The 19,591-nt window shown below is 39.4% G+C and overlaps 1 protein-coding gene across 1 annotated transcript; it reads right to left on the bottom strand.

Annotated features, from left to right (window-relative positions):
- Positions 1 to 859: 859 nt before the first annotated feature.
- LOC113668358 (polycystin-1-like protein 2) lies at positions 860 to 10,816 on the bottom strand. Its single transcript, XM_089213621.1, has 8 exons — positions 10,637 to 10,816; positions 9,718 to 9,948; positions 8,719 to 9,453; positions 7,943 to 8,179; positions 5,983 to 7,067; positions 5,320 to 5,563; positions 4,124 to 4,292; positions 860 to 3,280 (listed from the first exon to the last, which is right to left on the bottom strand). Exons 1-8 carry the CDS (start codon positions 10,814 to 10,816, stop codon positions 2,889 to 2,891), a joined length of 3,273 nt encoding a protein of 1,090 aa, XP_089069747.1. The 3' UTR covers positions 860 to 2,888.
- Between the last annotated feature and the right edge of the window lie 8,775 nt (positions 10,817 to 19,591).

Raw genomic sequence — 19,591 nt, 5'->3', positions numbered from 1 at the left:
CAGATGAAATATGTCTGTGAATGAAGAAAAAGCTCCGTAGACTTAATAGCTAGAAGACTGAATTCGTGTTGCGAATTTCCTTTTCTTTCTTATGCATGCTGGTTCCCTGATCTTTTTCTTTACCTTTTCCCTTTTGGACGTCAACCTGCTATGTTATTTGAATAAAAGGGGTGCTGCGTCGGTGGGAGAGTATAACAAGGCAACTTGGTATTTTCAAAAGCAAAAGTTCCAGGTTAGTCATTAGTTTTTACTGAACTTCTGACCAAAAAGTTGCCTATGTTTTTTTTCGCGTTTGAATGAAATCACTGGGGATGGCGAAAATATAATACTAGTCTTTGACTCGTTTTGAAGTTGTTTAAAGTTTTAACGAATGATAGATTTTAACTGTGTGTTTGTGAGGGTGAAACGTGAGAGTGAATATAGTATGAGGTCGGTATTTTCCTTTTGTGTCGTTTGTAGTGCTGACTGCGTTTGATTCGACGGAAAAGTCAGACTCATCACTCCATAAATGTCCAAGTCTGAGAAACTGCAGAAAATGTAGTGACGGCTATTTTTTTTCTGGATCTTTCAACTACGCTCGCGCGCGATGCAAAACCTATCTTTTCATTCATAACGTAGAGGAGACGACCTTGGGGATTCATTAAGATTACTAATCACTTCGCGTGCAAATCTCCCAATATCACTTACTATGTAACTTGCACCTTTTGCAAAAAAGTTATACATTGGTGAAACAGGAAGACGACTAGGTGACAGATTCCGGGAACACCCTCGCGACATAAAAAAATATGACAAGGACGTAAACTTTAGAACAAATACGTAACTTTTGAATCGCACTCTACCCCACAGTATCAACGAAGGCTTTTCATTCAAATTATTTATTCTTGTTTTTCTCGTTATCATGTTCCCACCAATAGCGTAACTCCATTATCTGCCAAAAAATACGATGATTGGTTATTTAGTTGGTCAACCTTTATTTGCTGTGTTACATTAGGGAGAAACCGCTTTCTCTTTCTGAATTAACTGATGACAAACCTCTCCGGCTCGGCCTCGCCACTCTTTTCAATGGCTCCGCCACTTGACGCTTCAAAGCGCATACAAAACCGCCAGCAATGCAGGCTGTAACAATTTGGCACAGTTGAACTCGTTCATCGAGGATGGGCTACCTGTGTCCGTACTTGTTTTCGAGTGATGGTAGAAGGATAATCTTTCCGTCTGCTATTACACGTTCTATTTTCTCTCTGCGCCTCGTGCCTCTCGTTCGTGCCGAAGCTGCTACATCATAAATACAATAATTTTTCTTTTCAACTAATTAAAAGCCGATAAAAATCAATTGATGCCCTTAGAACCACCCCAAAACTATGAAAATGACACCTACTCACTGTATCACTGAGGAGAGAATTGCACTGGAGCTAAAACAATCATAATTTCAGCTGCTTCCAACAAAAAGCACTAATTTCAGTCGTAAAATTAACTTGATTTTTGTTTTACTTGGAATGGAGAGGCAAGTCGCTCTCCTGCTTCAAAAGAACATTACTGTCAAAACTAAATGACACTGAATTTATATATATTAACATGATCCAGATAATTTTCGCAGAGATTTTTTGTTAAGTTCAACAGGTGTTCGCACATTTAAAAGGCGTCTGTTCGTATTTAGTTTCTAAATATATCTGCGAAGGCGTGGTCGGTCGATTTACCATTTGTTTGCAATCCTGTATCATTTCTTTCATTGTGAATTTCGAAGGAATGCCGTCCTCTTCCACTACAACTTCTCTCTCGGGATTGTCAAGAGTTTCTTCTTGTCTCATAATTCCTCCATCTTCTTGGTGAGAGGACGGTGTTTTGCTGTCAGAACCTGGTTCACTGTTAACCAACTTAGACTGTGTTTGGCAAGGAGATGTATACACCATTCGAACTTTCTGCAAAAGTTCTGTTGGAAAGGTGTCCTCTGACAATACCAACAGTCTATGATCGATCTCTGTAAGACATTTCTTAACATAGGCGCACCCATCTTCAAAGGTCGTTCTTTCGCAGTAAAGTTTCTTGGGTTTTTCCCAGCCAAATAAATTAGAAATGCTTCGAAATAAATAACTAATCATAAATTCGGCCAAGTCGAGCTCATCTGCCACAGAATCTAAATTATCCTTAACCTCCTCCAAAGCGCAGTTCAAAATGACGATGATAAGATTGAGGAAAAAGACAGTCATAGAGCAAATGTAAAGGCTGGAAAACAAAAAGGAAAGAAAAGGGTTTACTTTTGCCATTTGAAAAGTAGGCATAGCCTTTCCGAGTAGGAATTCAAACTGAGCCACACAAGCACGGGGGAAACCGGAATAGGACTCCACAACAGATCCAAATGCCATCATACCAGACATGGCAAACGAACAGAAAATGATAATGAAAACGAACGAGAAGGACAACAGATATTTTCCAGCAAATCGAACTGTTATCGACAGAAATACTGTTTGCTTGCTAAAGCGTAGGAGTCTCAGCAGCTTAACTGTCGCCAGAAAGATGACGATGGACAGAGCGGCAGTTTCAAAGTGCATCAAACGTAAAGGTTTGTGGAAGCCGACCATGGCATAAATGTTCTTCTGGAGTTCCTTTATGATGTCTTCCATGGCCTTCTCTCGAATGATGTGAAGAACTACAGATGTCATAGAAGTAATGATGAGAGCAAGAATAAGCCAGTTCCAAATTTTTTTGAGGTATGACTTTCTTTGACGGTACATTTTGACCACTTGTACTACACTGAAGGCAATGATCATGATCAGGAGAAGAAGACGACATAGTAAGACAAGCTGCACTAAACCAGTCTCTGTTCCATACAAGTTCAACATTTGCACACTTACGTACTTGAAAACACCACCTGTTGGCAGGAATTCGAAGAACTACTGTGCGACCACGAGGATGTTCATGTTACTGTTGAAAATGTTAAATTCCAAGACGACAGCTCGAGTTCGCCGATCGATCCAGCTGTTCTCATTTAAGTTCTTCATAACGTTTCTTGCTGTTTGCAAGTCGTAGCCTAGATCGGCAACATAACCACCTCCTCCATACGTTCCTCGAGGGGTTACTTTCGGTAAATTATTTATTTCTTCTGAGGTATGATACCGCCAAGGCTTTGGACATAATATATCGAACGAAGAACGTGAAACGTTAGTTGGGGGAAGTTTCCATTTCGGGAGGTACATTGGTGTTTTATCTTCGCAGCAAATGGCATAGTTAGGATAGCAAACTTCAGTAACGTTATAGATTTCCACGAGTATCTTTGGACAAGAGACTGTCGATCAAAACATGCACCAAGGTTACTACATTAAGCACAAACAGAAGTTAATTCAACGCTTATAGGAGAGCAAATGCAAAAAATAATCCTCATCACGGGTTTTGACAAACATGTTCCTCTTAAAGCCCCAAATTTTGTATCAGAGCAATCCAAACTTGCCTGAGTTACTTTCATGCGCCTTTCAATAACATGCTGACGTTGACCAAACGGAATCTGCGATTTTATTTTTTGCTGCCGCTAATGACCGCAATAATTATCTAAGAGCAATAACAAAAAAAAACATGGATCGAAATCCTCCTTTCAATAACCTGAAAAACGATCGTTGAACCCGTGAAAGAGCGCATATTTTTGAGGGCCTTGATATTGTTATTTTTAATGAGGATATTAAGGGCAAATTTTCGTTGAAAACAAACTTAGATCCTAGGGTTGAACCCTTCGAAAAACTAAGAAGTAACAACGTAGATCCCAACCCCAAATTTCCAGCACTTCGGCTTCCTCTACGTTATTTTCTATTTTTCAAATGTAGGGCCCTTAGCAGAAAGAAGGTGCCTTGTTTTAATATCACCATTGCCATGTGATATTTATCCTGGAAAGGAAAGCTTATAGCCCTATACACTTTGGTGCCGAAGCCTAGGCACAAAAAACATCGATAAATGAAAAGATGTGTGGAAAGCTAACTGAGTAACAAAACTAAACTACCAAAGTTAAAAAAAAACTAGAAGAACACGAACAAAACCAAAACTGTAACTCGTTGTCCTTGAAATAGCTGGCTTGATTGACAAATGAGCAGTGGAAAGTAACGTGGGGCAGTGGAAAAATAATATTTTACACCACGCTTACCTCTTACGATCCTCAGTTGTCTGATCCTTGGCATGCCAATCAAAACAGAGCTCTTGTCACTGATGTACATCTCGTTGCTGTCCTTATCGCCGTTGTACCAATGGGATGTGTACATAGCAGGAGCATAAATGTTAATCAACCACGTCCACAATCCCAACGCCTCATGTACCTAAAAATAATCCCCCCCCATAAAGTGTTATTGATTAACATGTAACTGTAAACTGGTAAACTGTGAATATATTACCTTATTTTTTTCTCAGTTCGTGAGCGGGCGGTATTTTACAAATCTTGCAATCTGATTGTTTCCGAGAGCGGGCAGTATTCTCCTCATCCGGCCCCCTCACAGCGCGCGGTATCCGAAAAAATGTTTCGAAGTTTTCTTGGAAGCCTTTTAAATCACCTTTAAATACCATTACGCAAATAAATATGTTTTGATGAAACCTCTCTCTTTCATCTGCATTGCCCTTGTTTTCTCTACAATCTACTCGCTCATAAATTGTTCCGTTTATGGAGAATCTTGCCGTAATTACAGCCCTTTATCATTCAGGTTCTTTTCAGAGCCATTTGTTAGGTTTAAAAAAAAAATAAAAATGTTATTCACCAGCCACGATCGGTCCGTATTGTGAAAAACTGTGCCCTCTGTCTCGTGTACCGCCCGAGGCCGTATCCAAGACCTCGGGCACAGTTTTTGTTTCCCAATACGGACCTCTCGTCTGGTGAATAACATATATATATATATATATATATATGGCATTTAAAACTTCCACTACCTAAACGCAAATTCACAATTGCTTATCATAATTACAAGATCCTTCTTATCTAAACGCGTCATTTTTTTGATAGACGGTCCCACAGATCACAGAGGTTCTTAACTAAATCAGTTGCGAGGGAACTAGGATCATAAGATTGCTGAGTTCCTTATTTAATAACAGAAGAATAACAGAAGTACCCAACAAAACTATTTTCTGCGATGCAAAATATTTTTCATGTTTCGTAGTCAGTGTCTTTTCTTGACAACGATTTCTACGTGATACTTTCAGATGAATTTGAAATTTAGGCCTCAGGAATTAATGTGCTCCATAGAGTGTTTCAAAAATTTAAGCTCTGTCGCATGAAAACTGTAAATTCCGTTATAGATATGAATATAATCTTATATGATTAAAATATGTCAAATCATAATTGTAAGAATAACTTGCCTTTTCACTTCGAGGTAAAAGGGCCTTGACTTCTCTACCTATCAGATATTGGTGATAATCTTGGTTTCCATAACACACAATACCAAGTATCAACAAAAATGAAACAAAGGAAATCAAAGATTTGAATGCTGACATGGTTTTCTTCTCGTTGACTCTGTCCTTTTTGTAACATTCCAGTTGCATGGCATCTGGTAAGGCTCCCCTAAAAATGTCAGGTGGTTCATCGTCCTCCACGGCCATGCAACTGCAATATAATGATAAGTTAGAAATTTTTGATGATCCCTAAGTATAATATTTTTCAAAGATCAAGGAAGAAGGGTTTTCGATCGTGTTGGCCTGAAACCAGATTGAGAGAAAAACTAGTATGAGCAAATCACAACAAATTAAATTTGAGCATGAACCAATGGATCAACGGCTTAAAAGACGCGAAAAATTTATCAAAGTAAGTGAGCATTGTCTTAGTTCTGCTCTTGATTGTGCAAGAATTCAGTGTCCTTGTATTGGAAACGACAGCTTTGTAGTCGTACTGCTATTTCGCTTTAAATGAACCCAAGTTCATTTTTGTACAAGAAAAGCTTACACTGATAGCATTATACCAGGCTCTTATGGTAGAGACAAGGCGCGTATAGAGGTTTATTGGTATATTGGGGATTCTACGGCTACCTTTTCTTAGACGAGAGCTTCCCTTTTGTTCTATTTGCTTTGGTTATTATCATGGCGGCGGCAGCGGCTAGCATAACAAGACGCACAGGTTGAACCGCAAGGATGTCCATTGTTATGGACATCAGGATTGATGAAAGCCAATTATCAGCCGTCTCTTTACCCCACATAAGACTGTAGAAGAACACGACTGTGGCAGAGGTTATGGCAGTGGCCAAAGAAAGAAACCAAGCAACGTAAAGAAAAATATGGTGCAGGGGCTTGTTTCCATCGTCATCCACTTCCACGGAATCTTGATCTTCCTTTTCACTAGACTGATTGCAACAGTACTTGTCGAGTTTTGACCTGGAGTTTTTGAATAGGGCAACAATGAGGAAATTGATGGGAGCTATTATCAAGCAGCTTTGAATCGTTATTATGACTTGCTTCATCGAAATCTTTAATGGACCAAGTTTGATTGTACTCTCCGTTGGTTCACCGCCCAAGTTAAAAAACATTGCATTGGCCAGCATGGCGTTGAATATGACGGACAAACAACACGTGACGCGTTGAGTGCGTGTAAATGAATTTCCCGGCCGTTTAGTAACTAAAGACATCCATAAATGTTTTTCATACAGCGTACCAGACAGGCGTGCGCGAAATGCCTCTTGAAATTCAGGAAATGAGTTAGTGGTTTCGACCAACAACTTTCTAGCAATTTTTCCATTGTCCTTATCGGGAGAAAACCACTGATTGCATAAAAATTTCCATTTTTGACTCGTTTCTTGTTCTTTAACAACAATGTAGTCCAGGAACCAAGAAGGACTTTCTCCGGAATTGTCATGCCAAACATAAGCGTGGCTTAATGTTCCAAGGGATCCCGGAAGTGAGACAAGATACTTGTTGACACTACCGCGGGAAAGTAGCAACCGAGAAGGATGAAGATCCCCACGCACAGTAATTGGTCTACTGTTGCCATGGCTACCGTAAAACACCATGGTAACTTCGGCTGTTGTACCACTATCTGACCACACACCTGTACTGATTGTGAGCTCATATTGGTGGACGAGAGGGGACTCCTCTGTTTCCAACAGAATCCTGGACCCATGCTAAAAAAAGAAAGAATGGATTGGTAAAGTCTTATTTTCCTCTTGAACACAATAACACTGCCCGACTACAAATGTACCTGCTGTCTCAAAGTTTTTTGGGAAGTGGAGAACAATCTATATTCACGTGAGTTAGAAATAGATGATTCCCATACCATCTACCATTAAAGTAATTCTTATCTTTTCTTATCTTATCTCCAATCGTAGGCTAACTCCTGTCAGTGTTGCTTTACTGTACTACTTAATTTGACAGTGCACTATCAAAGAGCATCAACAATTTAACTCTAATAGACAACAATCAATTTAGTGAAGCAGGAGGGTATTAGTTTCTCGTCGGTAGGAAGGACAGATCGGCTTGCACAGCCTTTTCATGAAGTTCTATGCAGCGAAAATTATTTTTTTCTCCTCAAAAGAAATCTTCTTTGCTAACATTGCTTGGCAAAATCTCTGCAAATTCGTTTAGACATAAGGAGAGACAACGTCCCCACCAACCTTGAGTAGTATCAAGAAGAACATTAGAAAATAGGACCTTAAGGAGCTTGCCAGTTAGTTTAAGTTTCAGCCACTCATTAATTCCTCTTCTAGAATCTAATTATCAAGTTTTCACAATCCCATAGATTTTTAATTGCAGATCGAGTCATAAAAGTTATATCCATATTCAGGTCTTCTCTTTTTGAGTTGTAGTTGTATAAATAGGTCTGTTTCTTACCTACATATTGTCTCCCCAATTAGCAGAGCTTAAAGTTTGACTTTGAGACCGAGATTCGAATGAAGTTTTAGTGCAAATGGGAAATTGTGGTTGTCTCCTATCTTAAGGTGTTGAAATTCTGTAAAAAAGGGGAGGATTTTGAAGAAAAAGCTACTGATTAAATCCTTACCTTAGCGAGATCTCTTCTATCCGCCCTCTTGGCGAAGACGAAGGCGATACAATACAACATGAACGTAAGAATGATCGCAAGCAGGACGCTAAAGTTATCAGTTTCGTCAAGGCGGCTGAGCTCTTTAAAAACGGTATCCATGTCAATTGGGTTGGGTGCTACTAAAAGGCCTCCACCGAACGATGTAAGGTGGTTACAGAGGCAACGAAGACGATGCTTATTGGAAAGAGGTCCGACCTGGGGCGTGAAGGAATAACAATTTTAGTGATTATGGTTACTTTAACAAAGACATCAGAGGGTCATCGGTTGAGAGTATAGAGTAATCCAAAATTGCTTCTTTTTTTCTTTACTACGTTTTATGATTGGTATCAGAAATTCTAATCAATTATAAAGCATTCCATTGCCACAGTGCAACCAATTGCGACCTTTGCATAAACATTTAACTCGCTTGACTCTGATCAAAACAATTTAGTAATTTCAAGTGTACATAAGTTTGGTTGAGTCTCTCTAATCTTATTTGGGTGGGACATTTTTGAAAAACACTTTACCATGTTGCACCTCAGCACCAACCGAATACCAAACTACCGAAGAAAATTAGGACTGAGAGTAGCGTGAGAGTTAGATTCATTTGTCCTCGGCATACTTTTTCCAAAGTTTTCACGAATAAAACGTTGATGAATTTTTCTAAATGTTTAATGCTCGGCATCATTGTTGGGCCAATCTAAATTTAATCACACCGCAAGCCTCTTTATCTGAAATAAATTTAAGCAGCATACCTTGCAGCCCTCCGTTAGCCATTTCTGTTCTTTATGTGACCAAAATCGGCAGCTGAGTTCATCAGAGACAAGTGTGTAGTTCACGCCAACTCGCGGATCATAAGCTGATAAAACTCCCAGAGGGGGCGGAGGGTCTTTTGTCTCGACACATGACCGTTTTTGCCTGTTGGTGCTAAAACAAGACCTCCGCATACGATGGGAATTGCTACCAGGGGAAGAGTGTTGGGTATAAAGGATCCCTACAAAATAAACTCCAGGTTTTTGTATTACTGCATTTGTCAAAAGCAGTTGATTTGGATGACGGCTGCAGTTATACTCTTCATCATCCCCATCGATTCTAAAGTTTCTCGTGCATGAAGAGTAGTCTGGGACAGTGAAATTCGCATCAAAATCATTCGTTGTTGGCTTGCTATCGTATTTCACCAAAACGTCGAAACTCCCCGAAGACTCCATTGTTATGAGGTATGAGGTTCGTTCGCGATTCACTTCAATTTTGTGATATTTGATGTTTCCTGACTTGATAAAGAATTTGTTTTCATGATCAAAGACAGAGTCATTTTCAGGTGAATTTCCATTGCCGTTGAGGAGTTCTATTCCTAGTTGTATGTCGGTGGTAAGGTTCCGCACATTAAGGACTTCGCCAGACTCTCTTCTTAAATCAACCTTAACAATATATGATGTGATGAATGACGAGGTGGTACTCCTGTTATAATAGTTGACTTTCGACGAAATTACCTGAGGCGGAAAAATGATCAATGTTGCCTTTAGCCTGAGTTTTTCGCATCAGCGAACTATTATTTCCCACAGAACGCACACAAAGCATAGCCATACAAATCTCAAAAAAATTCCAAGCTGCACTTTAATTTTTGAGCACGTCGAATGGATCGAATGCAAGCTCCTCTTCTATCTGTTAATAAGCTTTGCAAATGGCTCATCCTACTATTACCTTTTAGAGTCAGATTTCAGATCGCAAACCAAATATGATAAACATAACCATACCTCTATGTCAACGTACTCCCCAGTGTCAGCAAGCATGTCTCTCATATTTTGTGACTCAGGGAACTGAATGTGACACGTTTCTAAGGTAAGTACAGAACCTGCCACATGTTCTGGATGACGTCTTGCGACAAGAACCTCCAAAGGTTCCGTTTTTATTACAGTTGGGTCCTCTCCGACAACTTTTCTCTTCACCACAGTCTGCAACATTCTATGCATAATTTCCATAGAAGCCTATATTGAAAAACCAAACATTAACGGAGCTGTAACCAACTGGAAGGGTTGTGGAGGTTTTAATTAACCTTAATCTCACAGAACTAAAGGAGTGGAGTTACAAGTATACCAGAATGGTTTGGTTTTTCTCGCTTTTGAACCCTTCAACCTCGAATACATACGAACGAATGAAAGGACAGGCAGAATGTAAATTAATTATCGTTCAAGAAAAACATTCAGTAAAACAGTCTTTCTCTCAAATGGACCGTGACTGAAAGTTTCACCATCTATACATTCAGTTTTTAGCCCTGATTATTTATTATTCATTTGGGTCTGGTTAGTGAAACCACAACACATCGCCTGTATCCTCTGAGTAAGAGGAGTTGATCGCAAAAATAGCGCGAAAGAAAAATGTGTTCGTCGAGGGAAAGAAAAAAGAACCGTCTCGCAGAGATTCACAAATTCTCTCGCCGGTTTTTTCGTTTGCCTCCTTTAACCGAAAGCCTTGATCAGGTTTTACAAAGATAACCCTCAAATCTTTCTTCCTTAGGGGCTATTAAGGAGGATAAACAAATAGGGATAAGGATAGGAGAAAGCACAAAGAGTTCCATGTCCATGTTGAAGAAGTTGTAAAGAAATTTACGCAACATTTCCTCAGCCAGAGACTAAAACGCTATTGAGAAAAGAACGGGTGCTTGTTAATACTTACAGTTATGTTTAGGGAACTAGAGCCATCTATAACACCATTGTCACTAGATAAAACTTGAAGCTGTTTTCCTATGGAGTAAACCAGATTCTTCTCGGCTATGCGAGAATAAGGCACATCAAATGTGTACCCTCTCGCACTGATATCGTCAAATAACTTTGTCATCTTCTGCACCATCTCCATTATAAGTTCCTGCCGATCGAGAGAAAGGCTTGGGTTTAGGATATAGGGCGTACCCAGGAGATATCATTTGACAGCTGTGTGCTGCAAACCTTGTTGTTTTTATAATGTGCATTAACTCTGTTATCATTCTGACTAGCTTCTTAGCTCAATTGTAACAAGGTCCACTGGGTCTTCATCCGTTTTTAAGTCTTGGCAACCAAGCTCAAAGGCACATTAGGCCCGAATAATAGAAAAAGTGAATTTTAACTTCATTCGTCGATTAAAGAGCGAAGGAGCAATGAAAAAGCTGAGCTCCCCCCAGCCCCAAGGTAATCGAAACCCTTTAAGTTTGGCCAAACTCTGGGCCTATAACTAACATTCCCCCTGCATTCCGCAGGAAACGGCAATGTCAAAAGCTTCATGTGGTAAAATAGACTGTTTTTTCGCTATGACTGCCTAAAAATGATAGTCGACCAAGCACATAGAGGCTCACTTAAGCCTTCTCAAATAGCAACTAAATTATTTCCACATATCTCCGAGTCAGGTTCCATGCAGTGTCAACTCGTTCCTCACATAGAAAAATTCAAATGACACGCAAGTTTCTTGGAATATTGTTTCAGAGAAACCAGGTGCCTAGAACACTGTCTACAGAAGGGAATTCTGTTCCGTAACGTCCCTTCTCTTAGTTGACGTGATCATCAATTCTAGCCGGTTAAAAGAAATTGGAGTGTACGGCGGCTTTTCTATCTTTAGGAAATGAGTTACCTCTAAAACTCAGGACATTATAATGTTCAGTGCATTTTTAAGGCCCTTAGTACAATAAGGGTGGCATATGAATGAATTGTCAGCTAAAGCTGCGAAGGGGCAACATGGAAGAATGGAAAACATTGCATCAACATTACAATCGTGAAAATAGGACTAAGATGAAAGACTAACCATAGTATCCGCTGTGATCTCTGCTGGATCATTCATCGTAAGAGATATAACAGAAGAGAGTTGAATGAGCTTCCTCAGGTCTCCGATATCTATCTTGCTCAAGGTCTTTACGATGAGGCTTTTGATCTAGAAAAGAAGAACTTTATTCATACCGAGTGCTCATGAAGTGAGTCGTGCACACATCATACCAAGTGGATGTAACAAATAGGAAATACCCGATATGCAGCACAGAGGAACACTGTCGCACTAGAACCCTATCATTACGTTCAGTATATTGTGTCCAAAGTGACAGCCAATTAATGTATTTATTCTGAAACCCTTTTAGTTCGACAAGCATATTATTTTGACCCACGACCAATAGAAGAAAGAGTGCACCAGTAATTTTAGCCCGCCTATTTTGGAGTCTTTCAGCTGGAGATTACCTAGTTAAATATTGTCTTCCTTTTAGTGGACATCACTACGTTTTTCCTAGATTTAGCGACAATATCTTTTGTTAATGATGCATCTAGCAAACTATTCTTATTATTCAGTGACTGGCACACTAGGAGCTTCTTACATCATCTTACATCATCTAGTAATGGAGAATGGTGAAAAAGGTATCTTATCACGTAATCTAGTCTCGAACGAAAAGGCATACGTATCTATCTAGACGAGTACAAACAATAAGAAAGTTTGAGAACGAAAGCAATCTTTAACTTTCATTCAAATAATTTTGCTGTTATGGCGTTGTTCTTATAAACAGCGATATTACTGTGAAACAAAGAATACCCGTTTCTGTTTTCCTAAACTTTCTTAACTAAACTTGTCACCAATTCGCTACCTGGCGTCTCTCTTCTATATTGATAACTCCGTCTTTCTGTAGCTCTAAGGATTTTAAAACAGCAATGGCCGACTGGGTAGCCCGTGTAACATCTCCTCTACCACTATGGACGACAAAGTCCTTTTCCAAAAGATGGAGTATTTCGCCTGACGCGTTTTTTGTACTCATTATAGGCCAAGGAAAAACCTGGAAGTTGAAAAAAGAATATCAGGGAGTATCTTTCAGCGGAGAGTTTGGGTGATATGACAGAGTTTTCCCCATGACCCAATAGATTTTCATAACTGTAAACTTTTATCAAAAAAACATACTTGTGTCTATACTTGCCTCCAATAAAATTCACGGCTCACCTGGGTCGTTAAAGAAGTGCTAGAACTAGAACCAATGGAGCTTGTAACTACCGCTTCGATTTTTAAGGAATAGTTTTTCGCGAATTCACCGGGAGGTAGCACTATCTCTGTAGCAGTGGAATAACTATAAGACAAAATGGCACTGAGTCCTTCCGCCAAGGTTACCAGAAATTCATAAAGAAGTGGTGTGTTTGGATCGTTCCAGTTAGCGCATTTAAGAGTGAAGACGGTTTGAATAGCCATTCCGGATGATTTGCTAGCCGTGCAAGACCCACCAAAAGGAATGGTGCTGCTATTAAAAAGCCACGCAGAAAAGCCTTTAGAGGAACCATCATTCATATTTTCTACATCAATAGTCAGACGATACTTTCTGCCTGGAATAATTGCATCGGGATTGATAGTGAAAAAATTCGAATTCGCTCTAGTTCCTCTGATTTCTTGCATTTGGTGAAGTTCTGACCATGCCTCATTGGTCTCTTGGAATAATCTCCAATGATAGCTCAACCGAGCACTTTTTGTGTAACAAGGAGAATTTGTGCAGTTTGCCACAAAGGTAGCTTTGACATTTGGTAGGACCTCCAATCCACAATTCATGAGACAACTACAAAATGAATATGAAAAAAGTCTCCTGAAATCCAAGATGTTATAGGCCAATAATGTAGGTCATTCTCATAATTCGAAAGCGACTGGCCAGATATCAATTCAAACCTGACAAGGCTTGAGAACGTCTCCCAAAATTTTAGTAAAATTCATTTCTCAGAATAACTAATCAAATTTTGAACGTGACTGAGTTGGTCTGATAGTGCTGATAAACAATCTCTTTATGAATGGTTCGGTCTTTACCATAAGTTCTGGCTAGTGTTAAGAGCATAATAAGGTTCCTTTTTGCCTTCACGACACTTGAATTTTTCTTTGCGTGTGCAACATCAAAGCAAAAAAATTAAGTTTCAACTGTGGTAGTAGTTATAACTTAGTTACGAGCAGAAGTTTTCTTTGATAATTTGTGAAAGGTGTTGTTGATATTTAGTTTAAGAACCTTTTTTTGCCTTTTTTCTGTGTGTGCAACATCAATGTCAATGTCAATTAACCTCAATGTCAAATCCATGAACATGTATATGTGGCAAATGTTACCTCCCAAGAACGAAATATATCTTAGACACTCAGCTGAACTTGCAATGAAGAGACCCACGATGCTATACGACAGAATCTTTTGTTATGGAAAAAATAATTCTCAGCGTTTTGAGACCATTTAACAAGGGGAATTTAACGTACACTGTACAAACACGATCGATATAGGGAACAATAACTTAAGTACCGCTTACTCTATTTCAGCATAAAGAGGAGTTCCATCGACAATCTCGACTCGTTGCACAAAGGTCCCACTGAGATCCCTCTTCTTGATTGTTAACTTGATATCGTAATATTTCTTTATCTGCATTGAGCTGGTGTCCAAAAAAACTATTCTATCAGTATCTTTCAGTTTTTGCTCCTCATTGCCAAAACATCCTCTACTGGCGGCATCTCTCCCGATAACTGTTCGGTTAGAACTATCAGATTCATCATGGAACATTTCTTCTTCTCCCTTACACGACCACTCAAACGTCAAGCCTTCATATAATCCTTTACCAATATCAAAATCACGAGATGGAGACCCATCCAGAGTTATGTTGGAGTTGTGTTCCCTCGATACTTCTGGTCCACCAGCAATGAATGTGCAGAAGGGAGAACTTCTATGAAGCCATAATCAAGAAAATAAAACTTTCGAAAATGAGCAGTGAACTCGACCAAATAAATTCCAACACCGAGGGACGAGATGTCGTCCAAGTCAGTACCCGAGCCAATGGTGATGGAACTCGCTCTTCCGACACTAAATGGCCGAGAGGTGACATTAGAAACTTTCCACTCAAAGCTCAACGAGTGGCAATTGGTCCTCGCTTCTGCGTTGAACAGGTATCGGGTCAATTTTGTCAACTTTGTTGTGGTGTTCACATTCTTGTCTATGTTAAGTATTTTCACACGAGATCCAAACACACATGAGGAACCATCTAAAACAACAATAACAAAAAGGAAGGGCAATACTTGATTGATTACTTCATAGATTTCACGGACCAAAGGAGCATGAACGAGTGATTAACCTTAATTCAGTATATTCATTGGTCCCAAATGAATTAGCTTAATATAGCAAATAGAGGCTTATCGAACCAAATGTGCCATGAATGGCCAGAATAGAAGGTTAATTTACCAAGAAAACCGTGGCCCCTACAGCTGCGAAAATATGTCAAAAGGAAGTATCAAAAGCTGCAAATATATCCCTAATCAAAACAATATTTTTTACAGCTCAAATACTTACTTAGAAATAAGAATAGGTCCGTTTTTTATAGCAGTTATCTGGTGGTTTTCGATAGAAAAGCCTATTAGTTAGCCCAACAATACCTATGTCATTAGTTGTATTCAAACAGAGGAAGGATTCTTCGCCATTTATGCAAGCTTCTCCATATGGACAGGGCGTTGGACGGAAACTGCACTCATCGACATCTTAAAAGAAATATGATAATACAAAAGGGATCTTAAGTCACACTTCTGAAATTCCTTTCAAATATACTTCTGGACCTGATCCTATCAATGTTGGTTTGAAAGATGGCAAGGAAACAAAAATTAAGATGAGATTGTCCAGGAAAAGTGTCCCAACTTATCACGTCTGCAACAACAAATCAAATTGTCATAAACAAGTTTCATATCTTTTAAAAGAAATAGATGACATAGTTTAGCGGGAATTAGGAATCCTCTCGACAAACGACGAAGGAAGAACTGCGGGAACAAATGGGAAAGATCGCATAAACAAATGGAGGAGCAAAAGAACGACTAAAACAAATATGGGACCGAAAGAACCTATCGACAAATGAACGAAAGAAGGAACGAATTCAAAAAGGAAACTGAGAAGGAGAGCACGTCTAGAAAAATCAGTTTAAAAAAACGAACAACTTTCGAAAAAGAAAACAACTGAACAGGTGAACGGGTGAAAGAAAAATATGAAAGACAAAACAAATAAGCGAGAGGAATAGACCAAAGAATAAAAGAATTTCACAAAGGGATATCAAGAACAAATCGGGAGGATCACAGGGGAACAAATTTATGTTACTGGCAAGCAATAGAGAGAAATGTCTTCATGTAACCCCTAAGAAAAACAGCATTGTGATCTGGCCAAAGTTACAAGCACTCTAACCTGGTCACTGGGTCAGCCAGTCACTATTTTGGTATGTTTGTCTTTTCTTTCACTTCTCTTTCAGTTTAATACATATTGGTATTTCCCAATGCACGTGAATAGCCATAGTCGGATCGTTGATTAGTTTGGTAAATAGTAGTTGTTTACACTGAAGAATAATGGACGTCTTCTTACCTCTCTCCGCTGTGAACAACTCCACTGCCCCAATGGGACCGTTTCCATAATAATTAAACCCCAAAACCTCTATCCTGTATTTAGTGAAAGACTTGAGTCCTTTGAAGTTGGCCTCTAATACTTTCAACCCGTAAGTGCGATTTTCCACATTTTTTTAACCTTGCTTTGATAACTCGTATAGAAACAGTTTATATCCCAACATGATTCCATGTTTTTTGTCCTTCACTATTTCCTGCCATTGTACAAATAGGCTGAACATACTTGTGTTGAAGGCAGTGAGAGCCTGGGGAGAGGCGCCGGGAACTAACCGTGAGAGACAAAAAAGAAGGATGTTACGGGGTACGAAGGCTTGTGACATGTGACTTCTTTTCTTTTGACGACAACTGATTTTTTTATCATTTGATGATGTACAGATTTAAATATTGCCACCTTTTTTTCGCCCTCTGCTAACAGACCGCATAATACAGGAAGCTCGTTACATATGACCTTAGCATAAGGCAGTGTTCGGAAATTATGGGTTACAGGTATACTTCAGGACTTCTGGTGCAGTTATATCTGAATGGAGTACTTCCCCATACTTTCTTTTTAACCTTGTTTGTCACTATTTATATAAAACCAATGGAAACCATCAATCGTGTTGCTGAAATAGCAAATAGTAGAGAATTAAGAATACTCCACAAAAGAAAAAAGATGTTTAGAATGGTGAATATTTTTTAAGGTTGCATATAAATACAGAGAGGTGGCTTCTCCAAGGAAAACTTGCAGAAAGCACTGGAAGGATACGAAAGTGCTCGAATTCAGTTAGTCAAGTGTCCAACTAAGAGCGCTAAAACTTTGAGTTCAATTAACTGACCTTCACCATGAGTTCGGACTACAAATGAATTGCTTTTTGGACCTGTACCCTTGGCTGTCCGAGCTGCTATAGTGATATTGTATAGCCGGTATATTTCCAATTCTTCGGCGATCTTACTTCGCAGAGTTTTGTTACGAGTTTCAAATGTTTTTAAGTTTGCATCTTCCGGGAAAACATCGCTCGCATTGGCCTCCAGAAAATAAAGTGTGAAACCTTGGAGGTGGCCAAGAACCAGTCTAGGGTTGTCATCGTAGTTCCAAAGAACTTTAATTTCCCGTGAGCTGACATTGTAAGCTGTCAGATTGACAGGAGAATTTATAGGGGCTGAAAATGAAGAGAGAAACAAAAAACTAAGGAAAAGAAATAGTTTGTTTCCTGAATTACTTTAGCACCAAAGCCGAGTCCAGGTTACAAATCTTGGAATGAAACTCGTCGAGCTGAGGCTAAAAATATTTTTGGACTGTCGGAGCAGGCTAGCTCGAGCTCCACGCGATTTTACTGTTAATTTTCATCCTGAACATGCCTTTACAAGGCATCTCACCTTATCACCCATTTTTTGGCAATGTAGCAAAATAGCATGGAGAGGCCATGTATTGATAAATTCTGACGCCGCCATTTCACTTACTTGATTGATCCGTCAACTGATATACTTCGTTACTCCACGGCCCATCACCTTTTCTGGCGTAAGCCTGCATCTGTACCGAATAATTCTGGAAGATCGAAAGACTAGAGAAAAGGAAATCATGGACGTCTGGTCTAACGGTCATGTTCCACAATAGCAGACCGCCATCTGCATGGTGAAAGCGAACACGGTAACCCAGAATAATGCCATTTTGGTGAATAAAACGCACATCTTGCCAAATAGCATTTAAAGTAGTAGCATTCACCATGTGAAGCTGAATGTTGTCCGGTGCCTCTGAAGGAGCTGTAGAAATACCAGAAATAAAAACACAAATTATCCAAGTTTATTAAAGGCTGGATTTGCTCTAACATTGGTGAGACTCGCAAAAATATAACGACATTCTCATAAGCTCTTATCAAAAAAAAAAAAACTGAAGGTGTGCACTTTGCCCAAGCATCCAGTTGCCTCTCGGAAGATTGCTTAGAATTTACTGTTTGATTGTTAGGATTTTTTACCAAAACGATTCATTCTCTACGATGGAACCTTTGGCATTCTTTTGAATCATGTGAGTTCATGGTTAGAAATAAGCGAGACACCACTTTTGAAAAAGGCCAAAAACTGGTTAAAAAAATTCAGCTTTTGTTGATGGAAACTGTAATGAGTAATTGATTTATCTGTTTCTGAAAAAGTGATGTCATGAAAAACACGTCTTTAAGAAGTTTTTTCCTGTATTTCAAATTTACGATTAAAACTTTTATGCAATAGCGTAGTTTGATCGTCCGGGTGAGTGTAGTCCTGAGAAGGACTGTTGTCGGTAGTGGTGACTGACGTTTCGACAACCTGAGCGGAAGTCATCATCAGAGTCAAGTGAAAGGTTGTTGTCAGTCGAATGTACTTAGCCCGGTTTGTGTACAATTATTGGTCAGTTTTGCCGTGATGTTATTGGCTGTAAGACTCAAGTGGCGTAAGTCAGTCGTGATTGGTCCGTTTGGATCCGTTAGTGAAGTTAGGTCGTTCTGTTCGGTTCGTTTGTAATGTCAATGTCGTGAATAAGTCGTTTGTATGGTGCCGGTAGTGGTTGACACCTGTTGAGGGAAGTCTGTTCCAAGTTAGTAAACCAGCTTTCCAGGGTCAGTCGTTGAAAGTAGTTGGTGCTGTAGGTTAGGCATTGCGCAGAGTCCCAGTCAATAGTATGGTTCGTAAGTCGGTGATGTTTAGCAATGTGATTGTTGACATCGCCTTTCCTCGTCGCTCGCTCCAATAAAACTTTTATTGGAGTCAACCGTTACACGAAATTTCACTTAACGAGAAACCCGATTTTCTTAAAAGAAAGTGCTCAGTTTAAAAAATTCTCAAATATTTTCATTTCAAGGACTACAGAAAACACAATTTTCCGAGCGATTCCGACGACTACGAAAACATTCGGAAAAATTTCGCGAAGTTCTTACCATCGTCAATGGTTGTCACTTTCCTCAACGTCCGTATTCCAGCTCCTTTCGATGTTCGTCCAGCCACAGAAATTGTATAAGGCCAGTATTCGTGAAGTGAGGTTATAGTGTAATTTGTGGCGTTAAGCTCAAGATCTTTGACACCCTTTGAGTTGTAAGGGTGACCATGGCCAAAACGTTCGTCATCCCAATGGACTGTGTAACCGATCAAAATGCCATTGACTTTATTTTCTGGAATTGTGTGGTTCCACTGCACATAGATTGAAGTGGGGCTGGTGCTTCGGCTGGCAACAATTTCTGGACCAATGCTAGGAGCTACGCGTCATGAAAATGGGAAGATTTGGTTAAGGATAATGCTGAAGTAAAATCAACT

Source organism: Pocillopora damicornis, chromosome 7, assembly GCF_964200805.1.
Source record: "Pocillopora damicornis chromosome 7, jaPocDami1.2, whole genome shotgun sequence".
In the NCBI taxonomy this organism is placed as follows: Eukaryota; Metazoa; Cnidaria; class Anthozoa; order Scleractinia; family Pocilloporidae; genus Pocillopora; species Pocillopora damicornis.
This window is presented reverse-complemented; position numbering and strand designations above follow the sequence as displayed.